Genomic DNA, 12492 nt, shown 5'->3' on the forward strand with positions numbered 1-12492 from the left:
GCCACAGCAAGTGGAGTTGTGGGAGCTTTTACACCCAGGGTGTGTTTAAAAGACAACTAGACCCCACTCAGCACAGAAAAGGATGGCTGATGGGAGAGCAGACAGCTTGTGGGGTCAGAGAGCAGTGAAGCCACATGTCCCTGCCACACAGCACCAGGACAGGTGACCAGCGAGGGAGTTTGTGTCACTCTGTGCTGCAGCTCCACACACACGTGAAGTATCACAAGAAGTACCTGCCTTGCCACAGTAACAGCAGCAGTGAGATGCTGAGTCTCATGGAAACGCTTCCTGTGACATTATACACAAGAAACTGGGATTGTTTCCCTTCCCACATTCATCAAGACGTCGCACACCCGATTGACACGCTGCCATTCTCAGCAGCTAACTTAAAAGTACAAGAGCATCCTGAGACAAGACAGTGGGTGACAAACACCTATTTCACAGCACTGAAGAGCAAGTCTGGAGCCAGGAAAGCAGAGGCCACACTTAACCAGTTTTCTACAGGTATTGTCTGAGTGTCAGGAGTTGCTGTGAAGCCCGGGTTGCTCAGGAAAGCGTTCCCACAGACCAGGAGCACCAGCATTCAGATCACACCCATACACCTGATCTTTGGTAAATCATTTAACTTGTTCTGTGCCTCAATTTTCCTCAGCTGCAATAACGAGCCAGCTCACACCAGTACAGCTTAATGGCTCCAGTGCCTGGTCCTGAGCCAGCACTGGGCTGGGGATTAGCAATGTGTGAAGCTCTTCAAGGTCTGTCAGCACAACCTTATTGCAAAATCAGGTTTCCCTTTCAAATCTGATTCCTCCAATACTCGTGCAGCTCCACCAGCTGCAGCATCCCCAGGACCAGAGGGTCACTGGGGCAAAACGCTTCCCTGGGGCTTTGGTTTGTGCTCACCTCTACCTGAGGAGCTGAGTATCAGCAACACCAGTCGAGGCCTCTTGGCTTTGCTGAGAGAGGAGCAGCAGGATGAATCTGAACTAAGCAAACCCTCCCACGGGGAAAAAAACCTCTCAGGAGTGCCTGGCAGTGAAAGAAAGAGCAAAACATCTTTAGGGGGACATAGTGAAGCAACCAAACCTCAAGGAGCGAGGGGTTTCAGGGAGCAAACTATGATATATTTTCTTTTCCCCCATGTAGACACATCTACATTCTCTCCAGCAATTCATCCTGCTGGGACCATGCCCAGGGCTCTTGTCCCTCTCCCACCATCCCCAGTCCCCCAGGTGACACCAACCCACTTGGCAGCTCATTTTCACAAGAGCCCCTCACACTCACAGCATTTTTTTGCTCCAGAACAAGTCTGCCAGTAGCACAGCACGAGTGTTCACCCTCCTGTTCCCCAGATCCAGCTGGGTCTTCACCATGAGCTTCCTGATTCATGTCCAACCAGCATCAGCAGGTCCAGCTGCAGCTCCCAGCTTTTGGGAACAGCCTTTCCCCAGCTCACGCTCCCTTCACCCATGGGTCACACAGCTTGCAGAGCTCACACAGGGCCCATCAGAAAATAATTGGGAAATAATAACAACAGAGAGGAAAGATGGACATAGGAGAAAAAAAACCTCACACTCCCCAGGAAGTCTCTGAGCAGCCACTAAAGCCCAAGGTCCCTTTTCTCCTCTTCCTCTGGCTGAATCAACCCAACCAGAGCCCCACATTGGGCACTACAGCGCGTGTCCTGCCCTTTGTATCTCCCTGGGTGGGGTGGGGTGACCCAGCTGAGCCTTGTCCCACTCATCAGGCTGGGCCTGGAGGGAGGGGGCCAAGCTCCTGGGCACCCAGCAGTTTGGGCACCAGCGTTTAACCCTTTCCTTGTCAGCCTGCGTAACCCGTCGGTCCCTCGCTGTGAACGAGCATCTCTGGGGCGTGTTTCTGCTGTAAACTGTGTCCTCCATGGTCACGGGTGGCAGCTGAGCCTGCCCAAGCCCTGGCTGTGGGGATGAGTGGGGCGAGAGCTGGCACACTGACCTGGGGCCAAACCCAGGAAATCTCAGCAGGGGTGGCCAGTGCAGTGACACTGATGTGACATTTCCATTCTGGGTGCAAAGCGCAGCGTGGGGCTCAGGTCCGTGCCGTGCTCCTCTGCTCCAGCACAGCAGCTCCCAGTGCTTCCCACTCACCTATTCAGCACCTGGCACCCCAAAACCTCACCCTGAAAACCCCTGTCTCTGCTCCAGTGGTTTGTGTCTCTGCCCCATAGCACCCTCAACGTGAAGCTGTGGGAAGCAGCACCCAGCCCTTCCCGGCGGGACCAGGCTCCTGCATGCACCCATCTTGGTTTGGAAGGGTCTCGTGGCTCCTGCCCACCCACGGCAGCGGTGGCAGGGGGTCAGCGTGCTCGGGTGCCGGGGTGTTGGGCTGTTGGCTACGCGCCGTGCCGACCCGCAACGGTCTCATGCTTCCTTCTTGTCTGCAGGCTGGCTCAGGTGCTCCGATCACCTGCTGCTTGCGGGAACAGGAAAGCAGCAACTGAAGATCGAGGGGGACTTTTGGTTTACTCAGATGACAAGAGACAATTTTGGTTCCCCAAAAGCCAAGGAAACAAAGCTGTCAGGCTTTAATGGTAGCTTGTCTCCTTCCTGCAGCATGTTTATGGGCAAACAAGCTGCAGATCAAACCAGGCAAACAGCAGCAGGTGAGGCCAAATACCAATAATTAATACTGAATGGCGAATGTGGCTGTGTTGATGCTTGTTGTGTGGAGGGAACGTTGTCTAATGGCTGAAGCACTGTTACAGGACTCAAGAGACCGGCTCAGTTTCCAGCGCTGCCGCTAACCCCTATGTGATGCTGGGCCAGCCGCCCGCTCCGGTTCTCCCTCCGCACCTTCCGCGTCCCGCTGCCGAGGGTGTGAGCTCCCCATGACACAGGGGACCCTGTCCTGTGCCTGCACGTGCTGAATGTGCCAGGGCTCTGGCCTCGGCTGAGGCTCTGAGGCAGAAGAGCGATGCCAATGCTGATGTTCTGTGATGGGCACCCAGCGCTGGTGCCTGCATGGTTCGCTCGTGGCACAGAGCAGGGCTGCCTGGGCTGCTCTGGGCATTGACCTTGGCAGCAGCAGGCTCTGGGTTTCCAGTTTCTGTTTCTGACAGTAGCATCATTCCTAAAAATGCCAGTGTGTGTTTCGAAAGTCTCGTGGTGTCTCCATGCTGTGCATCGCCATCCATCCCTGCCTTCCCACCGCCCTGCCCCTGCCCGCACACTGCTGCTGCCGGCGGGACGACTCCAGCACCCCAGTTCTGTATCAGACCCATCTCCAGCCCCATTTTCCACAGGCTCTGGTGCCAGCTGGCTTGTCTCCTCCCCAGATGCCAGGTTTCATGGACATGTTTCACAGCAAGGCAGGTTCCTCTCTCCCTTGCATGGCTGCTCGGTCCCTCGTGCATACGCAGGTCCCAGCCACGCATGCGGCTCCAACGCACGGCACCACATGATCCCAGGCATGCACAGATCTGCCAGCTTAGAAATGATGCAGAGCTCTTTGCAGACAGACAAAGCACATGGCACGACAAGTCCCACCTGCTCTCCAGGGGTGTCTGCTGGGTGCTTGGACCTGAAGTGACACACGCCTTGGCAGCAACGCGTGGATATCTGTAAAACAAGCTCTGAATTTATTTTAAGGGTGTCCCCTAGAGACAAATATAACCTGTTCTGGGACTGTGGAAGAAAGCTTTGAAGTTGCTGCTTCCTGGAAGTAGCTCTGGTTTCCTACATCTTGTGGTGATGTTCCTCTATTTGTTCTTCCCTCAACATCCCTCAACCAGCTGCAGTCGTGGCAAACGCCAGCACGGCAGTGGCTGACTGCAGCAGGGCACCAGCACATCTCACCCTTCGAAACTGAACGTACCTCAGCTCTTTCCATTCTTCTTTCAGAACATCAGCCACCTCTATGTAACACACGCTACTTTTTTATTGCCACGCCAACAAGTGGTTGAGCTGCATTTACAATATGTTGATTTTAAGTGGCCCTAGTAGATCCAGTCTGGGTACCCTCCACAGTTAATTTTGGGGTTTTCTGTTTCATTTTATGTATTTCCTTTATAAATCCTGCATCTCGCCCTGGTATTCGCTTGCAGGAACCATCTGAATGTGAGTTATGGAACAGTCACTACTGAGGAACCACAAAGAATGCCAGGGCTGAAATGATCTGGAGCGATGGCATTTGCAATCCTCTTTGGATTCTTTCAAAACCTGCTTTTTTTTTTTCCAGAGTTTAACTGGTTATTAACTTCAGAACATAAAAACCAAAGAGATTTGGTACCAGTTTCAGCCACAGTTTTAACCTATAAACCTTTATTGCACCTAAGAACATTTCTTACTGGAACAATGTATGGGAAAGCCGTGCCCGTTTCACCCCGGGTGTGACGATGTGATGCTGCAGCCACCAGTGCCTGCCCAACCTCTGGTGGTAACTGACTTTTTGCTCATTAAGTCAAAGGAAGTTTGTGCTGGATTAATTAGGTTTGATCTTCTCAAGCTTCCTTTAAACCAGGGATGATGAAAGTTTAGGGCTGCAGCTCGTTGAGGGATCAATCCCAAAGCTGAAGTCAAAGAGACTCTTTCCACAGGTTCTTGTGGGCACACACTGGCACACAGGGCTCTTGGCCACCCCGGCACCTCCCGGGTTTTATCCAGGACACGACGGTCGTGGCTCAGCCCTGCTGACCCCATCCAGTGGGACGCAGCCTGCACAGAGCAGGGGCTGGAGCTGCCATCCCATCCCAGAGCTGGGAGAGGAGCAGCACTGTGTCCTGCCACCCCAATCCATGAGTGCCCAGTGGGGACTGGGATGGGAGCTGGTCACAGGGCCAGGCAGTGATGCTGGGACAGTCCCAAGCCTTCCAGGAGACCAGCCCAAAACCTTGGGTTTAATTACAGAGGAGCTGGGAGGGGTGGGAAAGCAGGAGAGAGCAGAGTCCAGGCTTCTTCCTTCTTTAAAAAATTATTTAGTTTCATCACCCCACCTCTCTTCTTTATTAAGGGAAATAAGGAACTCGCTGAGATACCCCAGCCAGCCATGCTGATGCCCAAGGATGGCAGCGTGTGGGTGCTGGGGGCTCAAAAGCTGCCAGGAGAGTCCCTGAGCAGCTTTCCCTGGCTCTGGAGTCTCAGCCATGGTCTCCTCTTCTCTCTCCCTTCCTTGTCTCCCAGTGCCCATCCCCTCGAAGGCCAATGGCACCAGCATTTCCACCCTGTCAATGAACAAAGATGGCCTGATCGGAGGGGTGACGAATCCCAATGAGGTCTTCTGCTCCGTGCCTGGCCGCCTCTCTCTTCTCAGCTCCACCTCCAAGTACAAGGTGACGGTCGGGGAGGTGCAGAGAAGGCTCTCGCCCCCCGAGTGTCTCAACGCTTCTCTCCTCGGAGGAGTTCTCCGCAGGTAAGAGGCTCCTGGGAGCCCAGGGACAGCCCAAGGGTGCCAGGCTGTGCTGCTGAAACACGTCGGGTGAGGCTGAAGTGAGCTCTTACCTCTGAGATTAATGGAGATGAGAAGTTCTGGTGTGTGGTGCACGGGGCAATAGCATTGGTGTTGCTTTTCCTTCTTTCCTTTCAAACCTTAAACTGGGATTATAGTTATTTCAACAATAATTGTAATTTCTCCTCTTCCTTTCTTTTCTCTTTTCAGAGCAAAATCCAAAAACGGGGGTCGGTGTTTAAGGGAAAGATTAGAGAAAATCGGCTTAAATCTACCTGCAGGAAGGCGCAAAGCTGCCAACGTCACCCTGCTGACATCCCTCGTGGAAGGTAAGAGCCGAGGAGCATGGGAGGGTCGAAACTTCAATACCCTTCATTTGCAGCTTTCCACACATGAGAACACTTCAAATATGCAGCAGTCACCACCGACGGAGACTGGAAACATCCCCAAGTCAGTCTCCACGCTGATTCAAGCGTGTCTGTGTGTGAAACTCAGACATTGCTGTGGGACCAGTCATAGCCCACAGGGAAAAGTCACCCATGGCCTGAGCGGGGCCGTGAGGTTCCTCTGGGCTGTATCCGAGGGCACCGCTCATGTCTGTGAGCTGGTTCTGGTAACACTTCGTCAGGTTCACAGACACCAAACACAACAAAAGCTTGAATAAAGCTGCCAAATTCAGAGCTGTTCTATAGCACTGTGCACCCGCTGAGGACCCAGTGTGGGTGCTGCCCACCCTGCCACCCTCAGCAGCATCACCCTGTTCTGCCCAGCCTCCGTCATCACACTCGGGTCCATGTCTCATAGAACTATTTGGTTGGAAAAGACCTTTGAGATCATCAAGTCCAACCGTACCTGTCCAATACTAAACCATCAGAAGGTCTCCTGTAAGGAGGTGCCCCACAGCTGAGTCCTGCCCTCCTCCCCTGGGACAGCAGGGGACAAGTGAGACCCAGAGGAGAGACCACACAGCTCTGAGGTCTTGCAAGCAGAGGTGAAGGTTGTCACCACCATCCCCAGAGCGCAGCATTAAGGGCTTGACCACGGCACCCACGCTGGGCAGGCGGCGTACTCCCAGCCCTGCCGTGTGAGGTGCCCCTGTTTAAAGCCACTTGTTTATTTGCTCCCCTCCCACTTTTTTTTGGGCGATGGAAATGATGATGTCGCCACTGGAGCTTGGGAGAAAGGGACACGGGACACAAACAAACGCAATGACAGCTCCGGCTCCCTCCGAGCTTTGGAATCCATTGTGTTTGCTCCCAGCGTGTTGGAGGCAGCTGCCTGCAGGTTCTGAATAGAAAATCATCTCCATTGTTGGCAGCAAATTAAATGACCCGCTTCATTAGGCCGAGGTTGTTACTGAGGGCAGTTGGTTCGTGCTGAATGAAAGGCTGATTTCCATTAAAAGAGAAGAAAGAAAAGAATGAAAGAAAGAAAGGAAGGAAGAAAAGTACATTTTGATTTCAGGTGGCTGCTGATGTTTTGGTTACTACTCACCAGCTCATAGGAAATACAAGAGCGGTGCCATGTGTGCTTGGTGGATACAATTTCTTCCTGCAGACAAGAGTCACGGTGCTGGGAGATGTTTCACCCAGAGGAAGGTGCCATGGCATCATCATTACTCAGCATACAGCAATTGCTTGTGCCCCTTTGCCCCAGACACCCTTTTCCTTGGACGTTTGGACCTTGGTTTAATTTTTCTCCCCTCTCCCTTCCCAATGTCTGTTTATTTTTAAAAAATCCTGGGTGTTTTTTTGAATGCTGAGGATCGACTTTTACTTACATTGACCTACAGATGTTAAGAGGTGCTGGAGAGCCCAGGGAGCATGATGAGGACTGTGGGTAGAAACACACCTTCCTTTGGGAGCCTTCACCACCTACACTGAGCACTTGCCCTCTCTTGGGCACCTGTTCTGTGGGAATAGCTCCAGCAGGACCCCGGGGAGCAGCGAGGCTGTATTTCAGCTTCGGAAACATCCCTAAGGATCCCTCAGGAAGGGGTGTGCATTCAGACAGGTTCCTACCGTGGCCCCCCGAGTGCTCTCCTCCAGCCTCTCCTCCTTTCAAAAGCCAGATCACCTTGTCCCCTCCGCTGTCACCTCCCTAAGCCAGCACCCCAACTGCCTTTAAAACCTTCCTCTGCGCAGCCACTCGCAGACACTGATGGAGGAAAAAAATCCTGGTCCAGGCTCGGCTCTCACCGTGAGGTCACACAGCTCTTTTTTCTTGTCACAAGAGCTGTTTCTCAGCAGCTGTTACTTCCCGATGGTTTTTTGGCACACAGACGACTGCAGTTCCGATTCTCCAGGTTCACCTTATTCGCTCCTTCTTTGGAAGAGGCGACGAAGCAGAAAGCGTTATCGTCACACGGGAGGCACAGACACTTTCCCCATAACATGGGTTCACAGACTGAGCTCCAGGAGCTGGGGAGACTGGGATGGGATCTAGGTTAATGCTATTAGGATGGATGGCCTAATATGTATGAGCAGCAGGGGGGCAAGTCGAATTAGCTCTGCCTGCCCGACCGGGATTTCGGGTGTTGGGCATGATCAATTGCCATCAGCTCGGATTATTTCCACGGGGACGCCTGGAGATGGATCAATTCCATCAATGGGTGGGCATTTCCACGGGGTGATGGATACGCTGCCTGTGTGTCCAGCCCGAGGGCTCGCTGTAAATCCCTTCCTCCTGCCCATTGCTCACACCCCCGTTTTGTCTCACAGTCACAGGGCTAAGGTCGCCTTTCCACCCCCCAGCCCCTGTTTAAATCTCTGTTGAATTTGGAGAGGCCAAGCAGAAAATTTTGGAAGTGGGGAGCGAAAGATGTAGCAAGGGAAGTGTCCAAGTGAGAAACACCTCTGTCACCCAGAGAGCTCTTGGGTGGCAAGTGAGAAAGGAACGTGCTCCAGTCGTGGCAGGAATAAGCCACATGGGTGAGGTGGCTGCAGCTGCTGCAGAAAGTGTTCCCCTTCCACACTGACACCCCTTGTCGATCTGTCCTGCTCGTAGGTGAAGCCGTTCACCTGGCTCGGGATTTTGGGTACGTGTGTGAAACAGAGTTCCCAGCCAAAGCGGCAGCGGAGTACCTGTGCCGACAGCACTCCGACCCCACGGAGCTCCACACCAGGAAAAACATGCTGCTGGCTACCAAGTGAGTACAGATGGCAACGAGCCACCACCACATTAGCTACCCACAGCCTGGAAGGGCACAGTCAGCCCTGAAAGCTTTCCCTTCTGTGGGAAAAAGATGGTCTCATATGCTGAACACAGATCCCAGAATTGCCTGGGTTGGAAAAGCCCTTTAAGCTCATCGAGTCCAACCATGAACCCAACACTGACCAGTCCCCTATGACTAACCCATGTCCCTCAGCACTGTGTCTACACGACTCTTCAATCCCTCCAGGGATGGAGACTCCACCACTGCCCTGGGCAACCCCTTCCAATGCCTCAGAACCCTTTCAGCAAAGAAATTCTTCCTCACATCCCATCTCAACTGCCCTGGCCACAACTGGAGCCCATTTCCTCTTGTCCTGTCCCTTGTTCCTTGGTTCAACGGCCCCCCCCCCACCTCTCTCCACCCTCCTTTCAGGGAGTTGTAGAGCCAGAAGGTCTCCCCTCAGCCTCCTTTTCTGAAAGACCTGCAGCAAGGTGAAGTGTCAGCATGGATTGAGGGGCTTGGCCCTGGGTTCACTTAACCCCAGGTGGCATTTCAGCTCTGCCACACGTGCCCCTTCGAAGCAGCAGCAGCTGTGACTCTGCAGGCAGGGGCTGAAAACTGCCAGAGCGGAGGCAGCTGCTTGGGCAGGGAGGAGGAATAGAGACCCCCCAACCCACCTCCATCCCTGCAGCTCTCCATCGGCATTTCCACTCACGCAACCTTTTCTCTTGCAGGCAAATTTGTAAAGAGTTTGCAGATTTGATAGCCCAGGATCGCTCACCGCTGGGGAACAGCCGCCCCTCGCTCATCTTAGAGCCGGGTGTCCAGAGCTGTTTGACTCATTTCAGCTTGATAACCCACGGCTTTGGGGGTCCCGCCATCTGCGCGGCGCTCACGGCCTTCCAGAACTACCTGGTGGAGTCCCTCAAGGGGCTGGATAAAATGTTCATGAACAGCACAGGGAACGGGCACACGGCTGGAGACTCCAAAGCGTCAGAAAAAGAAGCGAAGCATCGGAAATAACGTGCTGGCTCCATCCCTCCTTTGTCCCCGTGGGAGATTTCCCTGGTTACCAGAAGAGACCCAACAGCACCAAGGGGAAAGACCACCCTGCACACCATTCTCTGAATGGCAACAGTTGAACTTGGGATGAAACTCAACAAAGACAAGACAAAAAAGAAGATTTAAAGGATTTAAGAAGAAAACAACTCTAATGGACGCAGTGAGATGGAGAAAATAAGCCAGGTTAATGGCTTTTGCCTTTTTTTTTCTTTTTCTTTCTTTTTTTTTTTTTTTTGAAATCGTGGATGCAGGAAGCCAAGTCATGTGCAATTTTATTTTGTTTTGTTTTTTTTTTAAAAAAAACCTGTAGTGAAATCCTGACATGCTCCAGGAATTTGTTCCAATTGAAAAAAAAAAACTGAGAAGAAAGAGCAAAAGCCTCATCAATGTAAGAACCAGAGGCACAAGCAGGGAGCCGGGGTGCTGGCTGGACCTGGATTTATCACACAGGAAACCTTCCTATTTCCCCACCTACAGCCCAGTCCTCAAGCCAGGCCGAGAGAAAATTGCCAGCAGAACTGCTCTGGATTTAAAGCAGTTTCGGACTTTGTTTACAGTTTTCAAACTGAGACTCAACGTGGATTTTCCCCAGGGCTGGGCAGCTCTGAGCCGTAGGGCGAGGGGAGGAACAATCCACACATCCGAGGGTTCCCGGGGCAGGAGCTGATCCAGGAGAACCTTCCCCATGGCTACGGTCACAGCTGGGGATAAAGCAGGTGAAGTTAAACCCAGGACTAATTAAAACTCCACAACCTACAGATAACAGCACACAAGTCTCTAAAATTAATAATAAAGCACAAGGGGCAGAACTTGAACCAGGCCAAACTGAACTGTTCTAAATCTGTATATATTTATTTATGTGTAATTAAAATCTGAAAGTTTTAAAATGTCCAGTGCAAGTTATTTATATCAAATTGAGTTTTGGGGTTTTTTTTTGTTTTGTTTTGCCTTTTTTGGGGGGTGGGGGGTTTGAAAGGTGAAAGTCTTTGGATTTTCTGCCACTAGAAATGGGAATGAAGTTTTGGATACACAAAACTGTAGCATGGACAAGATAGGCTGTGATGATAATGACTATAGAAGTTCTGCAGGATTTTGTACTTGCTGTTGTTTCTCTTAATGCTGCAATAGATGTACAACACCCACACCACAATGTCATTCTCATTATCTTAATAAACCTCTTTTTATTTGAAGAAAGCATCTCCATCATCTTTGTCAACAAGGATCCTTCAGCTTATGTGGTTGTATCTTGAAATGTTTTTATAGATTTAAGAAACAACATCCTCCAGTTTCATGGCTGATGTTGGACTGGTGTGTGCAATCAGAAATAGTTCAGAGGATGAGGGGGGCTGGTGTTAATGCCCCTGATCTTGCCTCTGATAATGCTGGAGATGAACAGTGAAATGATGCATTTGCAGATGTTTCAGCACAACTTGGGATAGTCAAATCTAAACCTGTCTGTGAAGAGCTGCAGAAGAACCTCGTGGTATCAAGACAAGGAGTGATAAATTAGCAGATAAAATAACCCTACTCATCTATAGGCAATGAAGCTCTCTAGATTAGCTGCTGTGTTTGTGTTATTAAGGACAGGACTCTGCAAACAGCCACCTGGTACTCACAGGAGCTTGGAAATAGAAACAAAATGATGGGAACTGTTAGAAAAGGATTAACAAACCAGAAAAGAGATGACACTGTGTGACATACGTGTGCTTGTGTGGTGTTGCTCTGTCTTGAATGGCACTTGCAGATCTGGCCAGCCCAACTGGTAAAGCCATGGAGAAAAGCTGCCAGGGAGATGTCAGGTAGGAATGGAGACCAAGGGGTTGGAGCTGCAGCATTTGTAAAGGACACAAGCAGCATATGACAGGGAGAGGGAGAACAACATGTAAAAGAATACAAGCAGGGAATGAGGACACTAAAACTAGAGGCAGGACACTACATGAAATTAAGCTGGTGAAGGGTCTTGTAAGGAGCAGCTGAGGGAACTGGGGTTGTTTAGCCTGGAGAAAAGGATCCAATCCAAGCAGTTCTGGGATTCTGTGAAATAGCCAGGAAGCAGGTTTAAATAAATGAGCAGAAGACATGTAAGCATCTACAGCGTTCCATGGAAGCCAACTTGTAAATGGCCTTGGACACAAAGGAAGGGGGTGATTGCAGAGAGCACATCTGCAGGCTTCCTACACACCCACTGCTTGTCCCAGCTGGAGACTGGGCAGATGAACACGGGTCTCAGTCCTTATAGCACTTGTTACGCTGGACCTTTCTCAGTCGTACCCATCAGTTTTCTCTGGAGGTTGCAGAATAGGCTGATGATAATAGAGAAATAATTAAACTATCCCAAAAGGGCCACAGGCTTCTGGAGGGCTCTTCCTTTCAGAAAAATGTGAAAGGAAATATTTTATGTACTAACATAATTTCTGGGGATGGTTCCGAGTCAGAAACTTGCATCTAAATACTCACTTCAAAAGCTGAGGGATGCATGTAAATTGGGAATTGGATTGGAAATGTCCCTTGCTATGAAAGGGACATTTTTTTGTTGTGAAAGCAAAGACTTAAATGACGGGCTCTGCAGGTCTGGTTTTGCTCTGGACCTTCCCAAAGGAAGAGCCAGGGAACAAGGAGGAGCCAGGGAGCAGAATGGAAATACTACAGACACCTTAGAGCCTTGTTTACACTTCAAAGCTATTTTGGATAATGCAGGGTGTGAGCTGAAAGCACTAAAACTATTCCTATTTAAAAGTCTCCCCAAATGGGAGTGCCCTGTTCTGTCTGCATCAGCATAATCCACGTTTAAAATGGATTATGATAAAGGAGAGTAAGGTGCTTTTGTGCTGCAATACAGGTTTCCCCACATGGAC

General features: G+C 51.0%; 1 protein-coding gene across 1 annotated transcript; it reads left to right on the plus strand.

Moving 5' to 3' along the window:
- Positions 1–2422: 2422 nt before the first annotated feature.
- LOC104531387 (transcription factor AP-2-epsilon) lies at positions 2423–9598 on the plus strand (the record flags this gene model as incomplete). Its single annotated transcript, XM_010176255.2, has 5 exons — positions 2423–2641; positions 5157–5385; positions 5632–5750; positions 8428–8569; positions 9310–9598. Coding segments are annotated over 5 exons (998 nt in total), but the record flags the coding sequence as incomplete, so codon positions are not given.
- Between the last annotated feature and the right edge of the window lie 2894 nt (positions 9599–12492).

This window comes from Antrostomus carolinensis, unplaced genomic scaffold (genome assembly GCF_000700745.2).
Source record: "Antrostomus carolinensis isolate BGI_N321 unplaced genomic scaffold, ASM70074v2 scaffold13719, whole genome shotgun sequence".
Taxonomy (NCBI): domain Eukaryota; kingdom Metazoa; phylum Chordata; class Aves; order Caprimulgiformes; family Caprimulgidae; genus Antrostomus; species Antrostomus carolinensis.